At 36.8% G+C, this 19,720-nt stretch overlaps 1 protein-coding gene across 3 annotated transcripts in view; it reads left to right on the forward strand.

The window, feature by feature from the left end:
* LOC117328881 (arf-GAP with Rho-GAP domain, ANK repeat and PH domain-containing protein 2-like) overlaps positions 1-19,720 on the forward strand; it is a 132,365-nt gene that overhangs the window by 21,566 nt on the left and 91,079 nt on the right. For 2 of the 3 annotated variants that reach the window (XM_033886475.1, XM_033886476.1), the window contains exons 3-13: positions 6,473-6,567; positions 7,920-7,958; positions 13,237-13,280; positions 14,834-14,912; positions 16,058-16,120; positions 16,458-16,533; positions 16,992-17,041; positions 17,526-17,579; positions 17,934-18,017; positions 18,712-18,818; positions 18,973-19,057. In XM_033886475.1, coding sequence (XP_033742366.1) covers positions 6,473-6,567; positions 7,920-7,958; positions 13,237-13,280; positions 14,834-14,912; positions 16,058-16,120; positions 16,458-16,533; positions 16,992-17,041; positions 17,526-17,579; positions 17,934-18,017; positions 18,712-18,818; positions 18,973-19,057 — 776 coding nt within the window. The remainder of the gene's footprint in view (positions 1-6,472; positions 6,568-7,919; positions 7,959-13,236; positions 13,281-14,833; positions 14,913-16,057; positions 16,121-16,457; positions 16,534-16,991; positions 17,042-17,525; positions 17,580-17,933; positions 18,018-18,711; positions 18,819-18,972; positions 19,058-19,720) is intronic. The other variant, XM_033886477.1, reaches the window with a different exon arrangement.

Consider the following 19,720-nt stretch of genomic DNA (forward strand, 5'->3'; position numbering starts at 1 on the left):
GGAAGTTGAAAAACGGTCTCTTAATGGAGAGTGGTCTCTTAATAGAGATGGTATCTTAAATTTAATAAATGTTCATAAGCTTTTTATTCGCTTTAAAAATTGGCAATAATGATTTATAATATATATGAAAAATGAACAACCACTTTGAATAAAACAAAACAATTTTTTTTTTTTTTTTTTTGTATTTTTTTTTTTAATAATTATAACTGCTAATTTTTCATCACTATATGTATTTTTTGAAATTCTTTCAGCATAGCAAAATACATCGATTTAACATGAGAAATATATTTCATTGGTTAATTAGATTACTTTCAAATTATTTATATATTTTTTTTTTAATTCCTGAAATCTTGGTCCGGATTTCCGCTCCGATTATTATTTACGTTCCTGCATTTCCTACTTTAAAAACGGCGATTTTTTCACTGGCAAATATCTGTTTTAATGTCTCAAAAAGATAACAAATCACGATTTAACAGTAAGTTAAAATTAACTGTTTATGCATTCCTTCATTGTTATATTTCGCATGCAAATTGATATATCGTATATAAAACGTCTGAAAATCGTCAGAATTCCAGACGGTCACTTCGCCTCATCTCCCGTTCTTTTGCACGAAAAGTAAAAATACTTGGGTGTTATTAAGGCGAAAATGGTTATGTCAGGCATTTTGGAGACTTCTGGTTGCTTATTGGAGAGTTATTTTTATCACGGGAACGAAAAATTGTGGTCGCTGGTCGCTTAGAACAGAGGGTCGCTAAATAGAGATGGTCGTTTGGACAGATTCGACTGTACTCCAAACAGGAAGTCCACCATCAGTACATATACCTCAAACAGGAAGTCCAACATCAGTACATATACCTCAAACAGGAAGTCCACCATCAGTACATATACTCTAAACAGGAAGTCCACCATCAGTACATATACCTCAAACAGGAATTCCACTATCAGTACATATACCTCAAACAGGAAGTCCACTATCAGTACATATAACTCAAACAGGAAGTCCACCATCAGTACATATACCTCAAACAGGAAGTCCACCATCAGTACATATAACTCAAACAGGAAGTCCAACATCAGTACATATACCTCAAACAGGAAGTCTAACATCAGTACATATACCTCAAACAGGAAGTCCACCATCAGTACATATACCTCAAACAGGAAGTCCACCATCAGTGCATATACCTCAAACAGGGCGATCACCATTAGTGTGATTTTCTTTATAGATGGAAGGGTCGTAATTATAAGGTGCTTTATATAAAATTTTGAATTTCATGACCCTAGGGATTCATGTTTGCCCCTTTGGATGGAGTTACACTTAATCATTGTTTATATGGAGAAAACAAATTTTTGACTATTATTTGTTTAATTTCTATTATACAGTTATCAAATGGGTATGAGGGCGATAGTAATTTTGTCAGCCCCGAAACAACAACTGTTGCACGAGGGCTTTAGCCCGAGGGCAACCGTTGTTGATGAGGGACTGACAAAATTACTATTGCCCGAATTACCCCATTTGATAACTGTTTTATTATACCTTTACGTTTTTTTCCCCTCTATATAGGATGTTTGTGCTGGTATGAGAATCTGCTATATAGTCCTCCATTAAATTGACAGACGTTTGTATGACCCTTTTAGTGCTTTGACTATCTCTATCCGTCAATAATGACTCGATCTCTACGTCTGTGGCGTTTTGAAAACGCATGTGTTGGATCCATGTTTGACAGTTTCATGAGAGAAAACAAACTATTAGGCTACCGTCTGCAACAACAATCTGTGTCAATTAAGCGCTTGCATGTCGTTGTGTCTTTCAAACGTTCTGACGACGTTGCGGCAGGGGTGTGACAGTTCGCCGTGTGACAGTTTGCCGTGTGACAGTTTTTTCGTGATAGTCATGGAAACACATGCGCAATCCTCTCGAGGCTGATAGTCAAATTATCACATTACTTTTATATAGAGAAAAAAACGTAAAGGTATAATAATTGAATTTATTCTGACTTTGATAGAACTATCAGCATTGGATGACAGTTTAATGGTATGCACATGTTGGTCTGAATGACTCCAAGGGGCTGATGGGGCCAAAAAGGGTCAACTTGAGTGATCTCTTGTTATTGTTACATTAACTTTAAGTAGGTGTTGTTGATGTGAAATACTTCTATTCAAATGAGAATGGAGAAAGTGAGGGAAGGGCTTCTCCCAGAAATGGCTTGGAAATTATTTGTTTTAATTCAAATAAATGAAAAATATGAATGAAAGTGTTTTTCACTTCATTTTTAGGTCATCTGAACTGCGCAGTGACCATTTCCAATCTGGCTTTGTCTTGTGTTAGTTAACGTTTTCGACTTCTCAAAAACTCCTGAACTGTTTTTGCTGAAATTTGTAGAAACCTTCCTTGGCTGAAGGTCTACCAAAATTGTGAATTATATGGTCCCTTCCCCTCAGGTGCCAGAAGTAGGTCAAAAATAATAATCTGAAATCAAGTATATTTTTCTTAGCATATGAATGAACTTAATCCACTGAAACAGATTGTACAAGTTTTATTATTATCAGATGAAAAATGATGAGACATGGCACTTTGAAAAAAACAGCAAAGTTTTCCAGCCAAAATTTAAAAATCACCCAAAATTAAACATAAAATGTTTCTGCTCCTTTATCTATACACATGAAGGCTGGATGTTTGGCACACAATATACTTATTGTTGATCTTGACTTGCATTCAATGTTACAGGCGCCAAGTGATGAAAATATAAAAATAGATTAAAAATTCTTTCAAAATGGTTTAATTGGATCTCATTTCATCATGTTTTTTATCACGATGTGGTTATCATATCACCATGTGGTTATCATATCACCATGTGGTTATCATATCACCATGTGGTTATCATATCACGATGTGGTTATCATATCATGATGTGGTTATCATATCATGATGTGGTTATCATAACACCATGTGGTTATCATATCATCATGGGGTTATCATATCATGATGTGGTTATCATATCGTCATGTGGTTATCATGTCACGATGTGGTTATCATATCACCATGTGGTTATCATATCACCATGACGTTATCATATCATGATGTGGTTATCATATCACGATGTGGTTATCATATCACGATGTGGTTATCATATCACCTTGTGGTTATCATATCACGATGTGGTTATCATATCACGATGTGGTTATCATATCACCCTGTGGTTATCATATCTCCTTGTGGTTATCATATCTCCTTGTGGTTATCATATCACGATGTGGTTATCATATCACCCTGTGGTTATCATATCTCCTTGTGGTTATCATATCTCCTTGTGGTTATCATATCACGATGTGGTTATCATATCACCTTGTGGTTATCATATCTCCTTGTGGTTATCATATCACGATGTGGTTATCATATCACCCTGTGGTTATCATATCGTCATGTGGTTATCATATCACCCTGTGGTTATCATATCACGATGTGGTTATCATATCACGATGTGGTTATCATCACGATGTGGTTATCATATCACCATGTGGTTATCATATCATGATGTGGTTATCATATCACGATGTGGTTATATCACAATGTGGTTATCATATCACCCTGTGGTTATCATATCACGATGTGGTTATCATATCATGATGTGGTGTGGTTATCATATCATGATGTGGTTATCATATCACGATGTGGTTATCATATCACGATGTGGTTATCATATCACCTTGTGGTTATCATATCACGATGTGATTATCATATCACGATGTGGTTATCATATCACCTTGTGGTTATCATATCACCCTGTGGTTATCATATCACCATGTGGTTATCATATCACGATGTGGTTATCATATCACCTTGTGGTTATCATATCATGATGTGGTTATCATATCACCATGTGGTTATCATATCACAATGTGGTTATCATATCACCCTGTGGCTATCATATCACCCTGTGGTTATCATATCACCCTGTGGTTATCATATCACCATGTGGTTATCATATCACCATGTGGTTATCATATCGTCATGTGGTTATCATATCACGATGTGGTTATCATATCACCCTGTGGTTATCATATCATGATGTGGTTATCATATCACCTTGTGGTTATCATATCATGATGTGGTTATCATATCACGATGTGGTTATCATATCACCTTGTGGTTATCATATCACCATGTGGTTATCATATCACAATGTGGTTATCATATCACCCTGTGGCTATCATATCACCCTGTGGTTATCATATCACCCTGTGGTTATCATATCGTCATGTGGTTATCATATCACCATGTGGTTATCATATCGTCATGTGGTTATCATATCACGATGTGGTTATCATATCACCCTGTGGTTATCATATCATGATGTGGTTATCATATCACCTTGTGGTTATCATATCATGATGTGGTTATCATATCACGATGTGGTTATCATATCACCTTGTGGTTATCATATCACCATGTGGTTATCATATCACCTTGTGGTTATCATATCACGATGTGGTTATCATATCACCCTGTGGTTATCATATCACCCTGTGGTTATCATATCACCATGTGGTTATCATATCACCCTGTGGTTATCATATCACCCTGTGGTTATCATATCACCATGTGGTTATCATATCACCTTGTGGTTATCATATCACCTTGTGGTTATCATATCACGATGTGGTTATCATATCACGATGTGGTTATCATATCACCTTGTGGTTATCATATCACGATGTGGTTATCATATCACGATGTGGTTATCATATCACTTTGTGGTTATCATATCACGATGTGGTTATCATATCACCTTGTGATTATCATATCACGATGTGGTTATCATATCACGATGTGGTTATCATATCATGATGTGGTTATCATATCACCTTGTGGTTATCATATCACCATGTGGTTATCATATCACCATGTGGTTATCATATCACCATGACGTTATCATATCATGATGTGGTTATCATATCACGATGTGGTTATCATATCACCCTGTGGTTATCATATCACGATGTGGTTATCATATCACCATGTGGTTATCATATCACGATGTGGTAATCATATCACCCTGTGGTTATCATATCACCCTGTGGTTATGATATCACGATGTGGTTATCATAACACGATGTGGTTATCATATCACCATGTGGTTATCATATCACCATGTGGTTATCATATTACCATGTGGTTATCATAACACGATGTGGTTATCATATCACGATGTGGTTATCATATCACGATGTGGTTATCATATCACCCTGTGGTTATCATATCACCTTGTGGTTATCATATCACGATGTGGTTATCATATCATGATGTGGTTATCATATCACCATGTGGTTATCATATCACGATGTGGTAATCATATCACCCTGTGGTTATCGTATCACCCTGTGGTTATCATATCACCATGTGGTTATCATATCACCATGTGGTTATCATATCACCATGTGGTTATCATATCATGATGTGGTTATCATATCACACTGTGGTTATCATATCACCCTGTGGTTATCATGTCATGATGTGGTTATCATATCATGATGTGGTTATCATATCATGATGTGGTTATCATATCACCATGTGGTTATCATATCACCCTGTGGTTATCATATCACCATGTGGTTATCATATCACGATGTGGTTATCATATCACGATGTGGTTATCATATCAAGATGTGGTTATCATATCACGATGTGGTTATCATATCATCATGTGGTTATCATATCACCTTGTGGTTACGATGTGGTTATCATATCACGATGTGGTTATCATAACACCCTGCGGTTATCATATCACCATGTGGTTATCATATCACGATGTGGTTATCATATCACCATGTGGTTATCATATCACGATGTGGTTATCATATCACCCTGTGGTTATCATATCACCCTGTGGTTATCATATCACCATGTGGTTATCATATCACGATGTGGTTATCATATCACCATGTGGTTATCATATCACGATGTGGTTATCATATCACACTGTGGTTATCATATCACCCTGTGGTTATCATGTCATGATGTGGTTATCATATCATGATGTGGTTATCATATCATGATGTGGTTATCATATCACCATGTGGTTATCATATCACCCTGTGGTTATCATATCACCATGTGGTTATCATATCACGATGTGGTTATCATATCACGATGTGGTTATCATATCAAGATGTGGTTATCATATCACGATGTGGTTATCATATCATCATGTGGTTATCATATCACCTTGTGGTTACGATGTGGTTATCATATCACGATGTGGTTATCATAACACCCTGCGGTTATCATATCACCATGTGGTTATCATATCACGATGTGGTTATCATATCACCATGTGGTTATCATATCATGATGTGGTTATCATATCACCATGTGGTTATCATATCACCATGTGATTATTAAAATCTATCTGTTTTTGTGTTAAAATTTTAAACAGTTTTTACATATTGATAATATTCACATTTTTTCCAGACGACCAAAGCACTGATGAGTCCATGTCTGACATAGATGAACCAGAATCTGGAGAGGGAGGAACTCTGCCAGTGATACTGTCCAGTCCTGTGTCTGTAAGTTATCACGGGAATGGTAAAGTACATGTACTTGTGTAAGATAAATGTTGTTTTTTAAACGTAATCTCTTAATCTCTTAGGTTAGTATATATGTGCATGATTTTAGAATGGTCAGTAATTTGGTAATACATCATTATATATATAGTATATAACCCTATTTACACTATATGTAAGTCAGAATACTGTCCAAACTGTTAGTTACCTTTAACTTTTGCATGCAACACTTTGTAGTTCAGTCAGAATATCTTAATTCCAAAACTACACCAGTTTCACAACTGATATGCCTCATGATAAAATTTATAGCGATGTGTTATTGTTTTTGTTTACACACTGCAGTGCGCAACCATGCACTTTCAAAGTTTCCAATTGGTCATTTCTGACCTCCAGCAAATCTGATGGGCTCAGTACTTCTGGCCTTTGATCACAGACTTCTATTACTAGTCTCGCTCGTCTGTCATTCAAAACATCAGCATGGACATGTTTTATGAATTTACGGGGGGTCAACTTTGGTATGACTGGATGAGAGGGGTGTCCTCATGGAAAGGTTGATTAATCCTAGGTTTGAGTCGTACGAAATAGAATTTGAAAGAAACGGTTACAGTATCTAATTAATAAGGCCCGAGTCTCCCGGATACAGTGGTTGGTCGGTGTCACTTGGTACAGTGGTTGGTCCGTGTAACTTGGTACAGTGGTTGGTCGGTGTCACTTGGTACAGTGGTTGGTCGGTGTCACTTGGTACAGTGGTTGGTCGGTGTCACTTGGTACAGTGGTTGGTCGGTGTCACTTGGTACAGTGGTTGGTCGGTGTCACTTGGTACAGTGGTTGGTCGGTGTCACTTGGTACAGTGGTTGGTCGGTGTCACTTGGTACAGTGGTTGGTCGGTGTCACTTGGTACAGTGGTTGGTCGGTGTCACTTGGTACAGTGGTTGGTCGGTGTCACTTGGTACAGTGGTTGGTCGGTGTCACTTGGTACGAATATTGTCACCGACAACACAAAATATCTCTTGCCATAAGTATGTATTCTAAGTTAAGATAATCCCTACCATGTCTATGTCAAAGATAAGACAATCCCTACCCATGTTTTTGTCAAAGTTAGGATATAGTGGTTTAAATTAAAGTACCTGTTAGTTGTTATTGCTTTGTCATGATCAGTAAGAAAGATTAATATGTAATCTTTATTGAAAAGGTGTAACACATATACACACAACCAGGAATCTTGTGCATGTATTTTCTAGCAGGAATCCTGCTGTTTATATATATATATATGTTATAAGTGATTCTGTTGTAACTGAAGTATGATACTTATAAGTCATTTCGCTTTACACTCGTTATTATTATCAATATTTCAGAGGCCAATATCCATTGTATCAGATGACGAAATACTGCATGTATGTATTGAGGCTACAACTATATATATATATACCATATACATAATTATATATGTTGACTTTGTCAGTCGTCTTCAGTGCTCTTGTCCTGTCTTGGTGATGCTTCAGACTTTTTAGGTGTTGATTTTAATGTCATTGATTTTGAGAGTTTTTCATGGCCATTCTCATAAATATGAGTTATGTGATAAACAGAATCTTACACTTGTAATTGTGTACCCGTAATACTTGATAAACAGAATCTTACACTCATGACTGTCAATTTTGATAAACAGAATCTTACACTCCTGACTATGTCATACTTGATAAACAGAATCTTTAACTCTCATAATTATGTCATATTTGATAAACTGAATCTTACACTCATGACTATATCATTTAATCAATTCCATATGACATAAGCACTCATGCAAGATCCTGTTTGTAACAGTAAAGTATGGCATCACAATCAACACCAATTTGATGGTAAAAATGCTGAAGAGACCCTCTGTGATCGTGATATATGTGTATGTATTCCATTGTATTACCCTAATAGACACCAACTTAATTAACAACTATGTTATTTTAATTCAGTAATGATTCTAACTTGTTCTATAACTGATATCTAGAACAGTTACCTTACAGAATTGAATATAATAAAGCACACCACATTTTTCCTGTCAGATTTCCAGCCTTATAAGTTGTCATGACAAACTCTCTATTCCGTGGAGAGAGATTCCTAGCCTTGCCATGACAAATCTTCTATTCCATGGAGGGAGATTCCTAGCCTTGCCATGACAAATCTTCTATTCCATGGAGGGAGATTCCTAGCCATGACAAATCTTCTATTCCATGGAGGGAGATTCCTAGCCTTGTCATGACAAACCCTCTATTCCATGGAGGGATATTCCTAGCCTTGCCACGACAAACCCTCTTATCCATGGAGGGAGATTCCTAGCCTTGCTATGACAAATCTTCTATTCCATGGAGGAAGATTCCTAGCCATGCCATGACAAATCCTCTATTCCATGGAGGGAGATTCCTAGCCTTGCTATGACAAATCTTCTATTCCATGGAGGAAGATTCCTAGCCTTGCCACGACAAATATTCTATTCCATGGAGGGATATTCCTAGCCTTGCCATGACAAATCTTCTATTCCATGGAGGGAGATTCCTAGCCTTGCCATGACAAACCCTCTTATCCATGGAGGAAGATTGCCTTGCCATGACAAACCCTCTTATCCATGGAGGGAGATTCCTAGCCTTGTCATGACAAACCCTCTTATCCATGGAGGGAGATTCCTAGCCTTGCCATGACAAATCTTCTATTCCATGGAGGGAGATTCCCAGGCTTGCCATGACAAATCTTCTATTCCATGGAGGGATATTCCTAGCCTTGTCATGACAAATATATATTCTATTCCATGGAGGGAGATTCCTAGCCTTGCCATGACAAACCCTCTTATCTATGGAGGAAGATTGCCTTGCCATGACAAATCCTCTATTCCATGGAGGGATATTCCTAGCCTTGCCATGACAAACCCTCTATTCCATGGAGGGAGATTCCTAGCCTTGTCATTGACATATATTCTATTCCATGGAGGGATATTCCTAGCCTTGCCATGACAAACCCTCTATTCCATGGAGGGATATTCCTAGCCTTGCCATGACAAACCCTCTATTCCATGGAGGGAGATTCCTAGCCTGGCCATGACAAACCCTTTATTCTATGGAGGGAGATTCCTAGCCTTGTCATGACATATATTCTATTCCATGGAGGGAGATTCCTAGCCTTGTCATGACAAACCCTCTTATCCATGGAGGGAGATTCCCAGGCTTGCCATGACAAATCTTCTATTCCATGGAGGGAGATTCCTAGCCTTGCCACGACAAATATTCTATTCCATGGAGGGATATTCCTAGCCTTGCCATGACAAATCTTCTATTCCATGGAGGGAGATTCCTAGCCTTGCCATGACAAACCCTCTTATCCATGGAGGGATATTCCTAGCCTTGTCATGACAAACCCTCTTATCCATGGAGGGAGATTCCTAGCCTTGCCATGACAAATCTTCTATTCCATGGAGGGAGATTCCCAGGCTTGCCATGACAAATCTTCTATTCCATGGAGGGATATTCCAAGCCTTGTCATGACAAATATATATTCTATTCCATGGAGGGAGATTCCTAGCCTTGCCATGACAAACCCTCTTATCCATGGAGGAAGATTGCAATGCCATGACAAATCCTCTATTCCATGGAGGGATATTCCTAGCCTTGCCATGACAAACCCTCTATTCCATGGAGGGAGATTCCTAGCCTTGTCATTGACATATATTCTATTCCATGGAGGGATATTCCTAGCCTTGCCATGACAAACCCTCTTATCCATGGAGGGATATTCCTAGCCTTGTCATGACAAACCCTCTTATCCATGGAGGGAGATTCCTAGCCTTGCCATGACAAATCTTCTATTCCATGGAGGGAGATTCCCAGGCTTGCCATGACAAATCTTCTATTCCATGGAGGGATATTCCAAGCCTTGTCATGACAAATATATATTCTATTCCATGGAGGGAGATTCCTAGCCTTGCCATGACAAACCCTCTTATCCATGGAGGAAGATTGCAATGCCATGACAAATCCTCTATTCCATGGAGGGATATTCCTAGCCTTGCCATGACAAACCCTCTATTCCATGGAGGGAGATTCCTAGCCTTGTCATTGACATATATTCTATTCCATGGAGGGATATTCCTAGCCTTGCCATGACAAACCCTCTATTCCATGGAGGGATATTCCTAGCCTTGCCATGACAAACCCTCTATTCCATGGAGGGAGATTCCTAGCCTGGCCATGACAAACCCTTTATTCCATGGAGGGAGATTCCTAGCCTTGTCATGACATATATTCTATTCCATGGAGGGAGATTCCTAGCCTTGTCATGACAAACCCTTTATTCCATGGAGGGAGATTCCTAGCCTTGTCATGACATATATTCTATTCCATGGAGGGAGATTCCTAGCCTTGTCATGACATATATTCTATTCCATGGAGGGAGATTCCTAGCCTTGTCATGACAAATCTTCTATTCCATGGAGGAAGATTCCTAGCCTTGCCACGGCAAACCCTTTATTCCATGGAGGGAGATTCCTAGCCTTGTCATTGACATATATTCTATTCCATGGAGGGATATTCCTAGCCTTGCCATGACAAACCCTCTTATCCATGGAGGGAGATTCCTAGCCTTGTCATGACATATATTCTATTCTATGGAGGGAGATTCCTAGCCTTGCCATGACAAATCCTCTTATCCATGGAGGAAGATTCCCTCACTTCATCTTAATTGTAAAATCATGCATTTGTAAAACTTGTTAATTGTTTCCCAAATCAAAGTTCACTTCTTAGGATCATTAGAATGTGTTACCTTTTAATTGGATTGTTAACAAGAATTTTATGTCCTTTTCTAAGGCTTGATATTTTCAAATACATCTGTATCCTGACAGAAATTGTAATGTACATAGTTATTTTAATTTCTTTATTTGTTAACCAATCTGAAATGAACAATTAAAAATATGTTCCTGTGTTTGTTTCTGAGTTTTCCCACTATGTATCTTATATAAAGTGCTGTTTACATGTAATTAATATGCACACACATGTAATATGTCCTACACTGTACATGTAATGTCTACCACTGACGACCTGTAGTGCTTACTAGTGGCCAGTGTAATGTCTACCACTGACGACCTGTAGTGCTTACTAGTGGCCAGTGTAATGTCTACCACTGACATCCTGTAGTGCTTACTAGTGGCCAGTGCTTTTACAAAAGCTACCTTTGTAAAAATATTATACAGGTAGCTTGACATACATGTATTTATAAAATAAATGCACAAAAAAATATAAATGTAAATGTAGATTATGTTTTGTAAAAAATATCAAGATTTTGTTTATAAAATGTAAAACATTTATACTCTTATTAATATCCTTCTATTGGTCCGTTGAAACTTTTACTGTAACTGTATACTATGTAAATTTTATCCATTTTGGGACATGAAGCCTGATGTGACCTTCGCTGTTGATAGGACCTTAAACAATAAACCCTAACCTGATGTGTTGATTGGAATGTTTTATAAAATTTTACTTGTCTGCATGAATGGGGGATACAGTTGTAAAGTTCGGAATGGGGGATACAGTTGTAAAGTTCTGAATGGGGGATACAGTTGTAAAGTTCTGAATGGAAGATACAGTTGTACAAAATGTAAAGTTCTGAATGGGGGATACAGTTGTAAAGTTCTGAATGGAGGATACAGTTGTAAAGTTCTGAATGGAAGATACAGTTGTACAAAATGTAAAGATCTGAATGGGTGATACAGTTATAAAGTTCTGAATGGAGGATACAGTTGTAAAGTTCTGAATGGAAGATACAGTTGTACAAAATGTAAAGATCTGAATGGGTGATACAGTTATAAAGTTCTGAGTGGAGGATACAGTTGTAAAGTTCTGAATGGAAGATACAGTTGTACAAAATGTAAAGATATGAATGGGTGATACAGTTATAAAGTTCTGAATGGGGGATACAGTTGTAAAGTTCTGAATGGGGGATACAGTTGTAAAGTTCTGAATGGGTGATACAGTTGTAAAGTTCTGAATGGGGGGAAAAGTTGTAAAGTTCTGAATGGAGGATACAGTTGTAAAGATCTGAATGGAAGATACAGTTGTAAAGATCTGAATGGGGGAAAAAGTTGTAAAGATCTGAATGAGGGATACAGTTGTAAAGATCTGAATGGGTGATACAGTTGTAAAGTTCTGAATGGGGGAAAAAGTTGTAAAGTTCTGAATGGGTGATACAGTTGTAAAGTTCTAAATGGGGGAAAAAGTTGTAAAGTTCTGAATGGAGGATACAGTTGTAAAGTTCGGAATGGAGGATACAGTTGTAAAGTTCTGAATGGGTGATACAGTTGTAAAGTTCTGAATGAGGGATACAGTTGTAAAGTTCTGAATGGGGGATAAAGTTATAAAGATCTGAATGAGGGATACAGTTGTAAAGACTTACAAAGAAATTCAGCCCTTGATTGGCCTTCATTTTAAAAAGTCTGGAAAGTTTCTAAGACATAGATGCAAATAAAGGGAGAAATTATCATTATATTAAAAGTAAAAAACAAATATTTCCTGATGAATTAAATATATAGTCTGGACCAAGTGACGGATGAAATACCAGTAATATATATATATATAACAATGTTTGCAATACTTTGGTATTTCAGAATATAACTATAGTGTTAAAATCTAATTTTCTTTCCAGCAAAACAAAGGTGAAAGGGCAGGCTACCTGTACAAGCAGGGAGGGTAAGTATAGACAATTATCTTCCATGTTATTTCTTTATATTCCTGTAGTTGAATTTAATCAAAATTTCAACTTATCAATTATCAAAGGTATGCATATATATAATCAGACGTTCAAAGTTTTAGAATTTTAGATTATAATATTGGCAACTTTGTCATGTAAAAACTAAATGATTTTATAGAATTCTACTTGTCCAGATGTAAAGTTGAGAATGAAGATATGTGATTGATCTCGTCTCAGCTGTACACCTGTATCACAACAAGTGTGAGCAGTATATATTGTAGATTTTGAAGTTGACACAAACCAGATTAAGACCACACTCTGATCATGTATTGACAAAAAGTCAAACAATAGTATAATAAAAAACCTCACCCTCATTGTCAGTAATTGATTCCATACAAAATAAGTCCATCATTTCACCCTATGTTGTTTTTTGATACCTCTTAGTCTATATCTATTGGTTTATATATACTGTACCTACCATAATAGATACCTTTTGTTATAACCTAGATATACCTACAGTAGATATCTATTGTTACATACCTACTGTGGATACCTATGGTAATAAGCCTAAAAACCTATTGTAATATACCTATAGTAGATACCTATTGTAATATACCTAAAAACCTATTATAATATACCTATAGTAGATACCTATTGCAATATACCTATAGTAGATACCTATTGTAATATACCTATAGTAGATACCTATTGTAATATACCTATAGTAAATATCTATTGTTATAACCTAGATATCTTGTCACATACCTATGGTAGATGATACCTATTGTAATCCTACAGTAGAAACCTTTTGTTGTAACCTAAATCTCTCGTTATATACCTATGGTAGATATCTATTGTAATCCTATATATTGATAGTGGATACCTATTGTTATACTAGCCTAGATAGATATATACCTACCATAGATACCTATTGTTATATATGTAGATAAAAACCTATTGTTATGTGTTATATCACACAAGCTACCTAGATAGGATAGACTAGGAAGAGGGATTAGTTACCTATACCGGTCTCAATCTAGGAAAGTGGGAAGTCTAATAAACTCTGACTTACTGAGAACAAATTCAATGTAATTCATATTGATAAGAGAAGATCTGTCAAATTTAATGAATAGTTGACCACAGTCAGTAATTTATTATAAGATGCTTTCATTTGTGTGTAGGATATAAAAGGATATTCGATTTGAGGGTCACAAAATGTTAAAATCAATTAAGGCTTGTCCAACATGACGATCGAGATATGAAATAAAATTCCATCCAAGTAAGATGTATGGTAATAAGTTCTAATGTATACTGGTGACCAAACCCATTGTCTGTTGATTGGTCGAAGTATGTACTTTATGTTACGGCTTGATATGAGTTTGAAATCGTAAAACTTGGCTGGGGAATTTTTCCCCTGCAGAAACGCTCGGATTGAGAAAGGACTACATGAAACTAGCACACTTGTTTAATGCTGTATGTCTCAGCTCACTCCTGACCATTACAATACAACTAGTGTACTGTCCCGTAACTTTATCTGTCTTTATATTTACAGACAGAAAGGCAACAAAGGCTGGAGAAAGAGATGGGTTATATTCGATGGGAAGTCTGTACGCTACTATTCCAATGCAAAGGTATCAGATATACTTCTGTAACAATACCAGTTATTATATACATTATTAAAAAAGTGTACCTTAGATAAAGCCATGAAGCCAGGCCATTTATGCCAAAAGTACACTACAGTATTTTTTTTTATGATATGGATAAAAAACTAACAAAAATAATTAAAGTTGATACTTATAGTTTAGTCACAGGGTGCAACATTTTTTATTTTTCTAAAAAACTTTTTACTTTGATAATTTCCTACACTGCTTCATAATTGGCTGATAAAGCATGACATTTGCAAAATGATGTCAATTTTTAGAGACAGCCAAGTTATTGCAACATGGTTGCAGCATGATACAGTTCATATATTCAATTACCTAAATTATTAAAGCATGGTTGCAGTACATGCTGTACAGAAGCATAACATAATTGATAACATCATAAAAATTAAAGCATGATTGCAGCATATGCTGTAATGCAGCATGATACCATGCTGCAATAGTACCATGCTGCAATCATACTGTGAAACTAGCAGCATGGTGCCAGCATAAAAGCAGCATTATTCCAGCATATATGCTGCATTGCAGTCCATGCTGCAAATTGATAAGGGAAGCAATAGCTATCATTGCCAACTTTAGTGAGGACAAATTCATTTGAAACTCAAGGGGAGTCAAAATGTCACTTATTTCTACAATAATTCCTGATGGGTTCAGGATGGGACTGGAAATTATTCTTTCCCCCCCCCCCCCCCCCCCCCCCCCAAAAAAAAACTAACAACACACTATCTTCTGCGAAGTATTTGTTTGTAATTTAGTAATAAGATTCACACTTTTATATGTTTGAAGGCATCTGTTCAAGATAAATCAAGTATAGAAAGAACATTAAAATCATGGGCAGTGGTCAGCTTTATCATAGAGTATTTTCAACTATTTTCTGCACAAATTATTATGCTTGCTACTGGTTTGTACAAGGCGAGGTAACTCATACACACTCCAGTTAATGAGACATTATACTTCAATTTTGGGGCCATGGTGGCTAAATGGTTAAGGTGTCCCGACACTTTATCTCTGGCCCTCAACCTCTTTGTTGTTTGAAACCCATGACCCATTTATGTCACAGTTGCTGTACTTACCTAGTGTAATTTCTAATGAATTTTGTTCAAAATCATCAACAGAGCCAGGTTTCCAAGAGAATTGTACCTGTTACGTGTATGACCGAGGTTACGACCCAGATAAAGGTAAGACCACAAGAGAATCGTACCTGTTAAGTGTCATGTATGATGGAAGTTACGACCCAAATTAAGGTAAGACTAAGGAGAATTGTACCTGTTACCTGTATGACAGAGGTTACAACCCAGATAAAGGTAAGACTGTAAGGTAAGGTTGTTGGATCACATGCAGTCGATTGTCGAAGTGTATACTCATATTTCACATTCATCAACTCAGCTCCATAGACTGCTGAAAAAGACCTAAATATTTTAAGATTTGTTTTTGAAATTTTAATCCTAGAATGGCTACATATTGTGTATTAACTTGATGATGGCAAAGTTTGTATAATTAAATCACTTCTTTCAGGCTAATGACACAGGCAAGTTCAAGTTCAACGTGGAGACAAAGACCAGAACTTTTCAGTTTGCTGCGGAAACGTTAGGTAAGATGTAATGAATATCTCCTGCTGAACAAAGTTTGCAGGAGATATCACAGATATAGATTTTATTTGTCTATCCAACCCTCTGTCCATCTGTACAAGTTTAGAAATTTTGGACCATACAATAATTCAAGTGTTGTAGCTATTCCCTGCAGCAAAATACCCCCGCAGCAAACTTATATCGCAGATATACTGGAATTAGGTTGTCTAATAGTTTGGAACTATGTGGATGTAGTCATTCCACACTGAAGTTGTACACCTGGGGGTGGGGTGTGTTCCACAATATTGTACATAGCTATATTCTATATTTAGATTGTATTTGTGATTTTGGGAAATCTAAAGAATTATCTAATTATTTGAGGTCGCCTTATCTTGATATGTAGTTGAAAAGCACATGGAAATATGGACCATAGGCATAGATATAGGACAAGCAAGTTATTCTAATGTATTTATTTGTCTAGATGACTGTACCCACTGGTGTAGCTGTTTAATGGCCGCTATCATAGCCAAGGTAAGTCAAACGTTTAGGTGACCTTGACTGAACTTCAACATGGCCACTGTCATAGCCTAGGTAAGTCAAACGTTTGTGTGATTGAACCTTCATCACAGCCGCTGTTTTATCTGTATCTTTAGATTTAGTTTAATCTATCTCACTGATCTAAATCAATCAAGATTTAAAAAGAACTTTTTTTGTGAAAAGAAACAAGGCTATATGATTATGCTGAATATCAAATTTGTTCGTGAGAATGGGTTTATATACAATGTATTCAAAGCTACAATGTAACTGTTTATGGAAAGTCACTGTGGTAATGTTATCTGCATAGGTAACCTTCACTTCACTACCTCTAGACTGAAGCTATTTCATTGAAAGGTGGGATGAAAAATGAAAAAATCATTTAGAGAGATTTATGGAAATTTACAGAAGTGAAAGGGAAACCTTACTCAGCTCAAGGGATATAGATATTTATATTAAAGTATGGTCTATATGCTTACAGCCTCCAGCCGAAGCCTGCCTGGAGGGTGGGGACATGAACCATCCTGACAAAACGGTAAGGTTCTCCAACCAATACAGACTGTATCGGAAACAAAACAGTTATACGGCAGTGAAAAGGAATTGTTTAATATTATAACATGATAAATCTTGAAATGGAAGCTTAAAAGAGAATATTATAACATGATAAATCTTGAAATGGAACCTTAAAAGAAGAACTGTTCTAGAATGTTTAAAATCCTTTATCACCTGATGTTCACTGTAAGGAATGTGAATAGTTATCTATCCAGAAACATTGTCACTTTCAGAAATATCAAATGTGCATTTTCTCTCACTTTATTCTACTGAATACCATACCATAAAGTTTGTTGTTGACTTATCAATATATTTGAGATGTGATCTTTGTCTTAAGGGGTCTATTCGGTTTGAGAGGTACCGGCGGAACCTGTATGTGGTGTTGAAGGATGGCCGTATGTGTTACTACAACAGACCAGAGGTAAGGTGTCTCACAGCCCAATGTCTGTGAAATATGACCCACTAAATCAGCTACCCACAATCTAAGGTGTCTCACAGCCCAATATCTGTGAAATATGACCCACTAAATCGGCTACCCTCAATCCAAGGTGTCTCACAGCCCAATATCTGTGAAATATGACCCACTAAATCAGCTATCCTCAATCCAAGGTGTCTCACAGCCCAATATCTGTGAAATATGACCCACTAAATCAGCTATCCTCAATCCAAGGTGTCTCACAGCCCAATATCTGTGAAATATAACCCATTAAATCGGCTACCCTCAATCCAAGGTGAAGAGAATGAGTAATGAAACATCTGGATTAATAATCTATAGTGTTAAATTCCAGTATCATGATTGTTAATTTTCCTAACAGGACATTTATCTTTCAGTGGTTATTTTGCCAAACAGGTTTTGACATAGGGACTCAGCTGTTGCCCAGTGGTTTGTCAGCTAAGCCAGCTGCTATTGCAAATTTTAAAGAAATAGTTTAAATTCCTTTTCTTTAAATGATCATTTTGATCCTTTTCTATCCATTGTTTTAAAAACATTTTGAAGTGATGTTGAAATTTTGTTTTGAATTTGTGTAACATCTACGTTTGGACGTCTGTGCCCTGAATAACAGGGGTTTGATTTATTGGATGTAGAGCTGCATCATTATTGGTTTTGTTTCCAGGATTTTAAGATAGCATCCCCAATCCACGAGATAGAAATGAAGCTTGCAAGTGTGAAGGAGTTACCAAGGAACAAATTACGCCTGGCCACTCATTACACACAGTTTGTGTAAGTAAGGGGATATAACTCTGTTAAAACACTACAAACTTTGTGTAGGGGACGTAGTTATCTTACCGAAGTAATGTTAACACATTAAATGTATATAGATTGTTTCTTATACAACTGAATGACACTTTTCTTCATTGTTGTATTAATACTTTAGGTTAACCTGTGAGTCATACGAGGATTCTGTTATGTGGAGGATGGCAATGGAGGAGTCGATAGCTGATGCTTTAGGGGATAACACAGTAAGTAACATGACACCCTAGGGGATAAAATGGTAAGTCACATGACACCCTAGGGGATAAAATGGTAAGTCACATGACACCATAGGGGCCCAAATGATAAGTCACATGACACCATAGGGGATAAGACAATAAGTCACATGACACCCTAGGGGATAAAATGGTAAGTCACATGACACCCTAAGGGATAAAATGGTAAGTCACATGACAGAGTAAGTCACATAACATGGTAAGTCACATGACACTTTAGGGGATAACACAGTAAGTTACATGACACCCTAGGGAGGATATCACATTAAGTCACATGACACTCTAGGGAGGATAAGACAGTAAGTCACATGACACCCTAGGGAGGATAAGACAGTAAGTCACATGACAACCTAGGGAGGATAACACAGTAAGTCACATGACACCCTAGGGAGGATAACACAGTAAGTCACATGACACCCTAGGGAGGATAACACAGTAAGTCACATGACACCCTAGGGAGGATAACACAGTAGATTATTTATTATAATTTATTATGGGAGACAGAAGGGGGCAATGGCTTGCAAAGCCACCATAAAAGAAAAAAAAATATTTTCATGACAATAATTAAGAAAAGATAGATAATCATATCATTATAGAATAAACCAGGTTGGAACTTGTTACTAACAGGTCCTCTAG

This window comes from Pecten maximus, chromosome 6 (genome assembly GCF_902652985.1).
Source record: "Pecten maximus chromosome 6, xPecMax1.1, whole genome shotgun sequence".
In the NCBI taxonomy this organism is placed as follows: domain Eukaryota; kingdom Metazoa; phylum Mollusca; class Bivalvia; order Pectinida; family Pectinidae; genus Pecten; species Pecten maximus.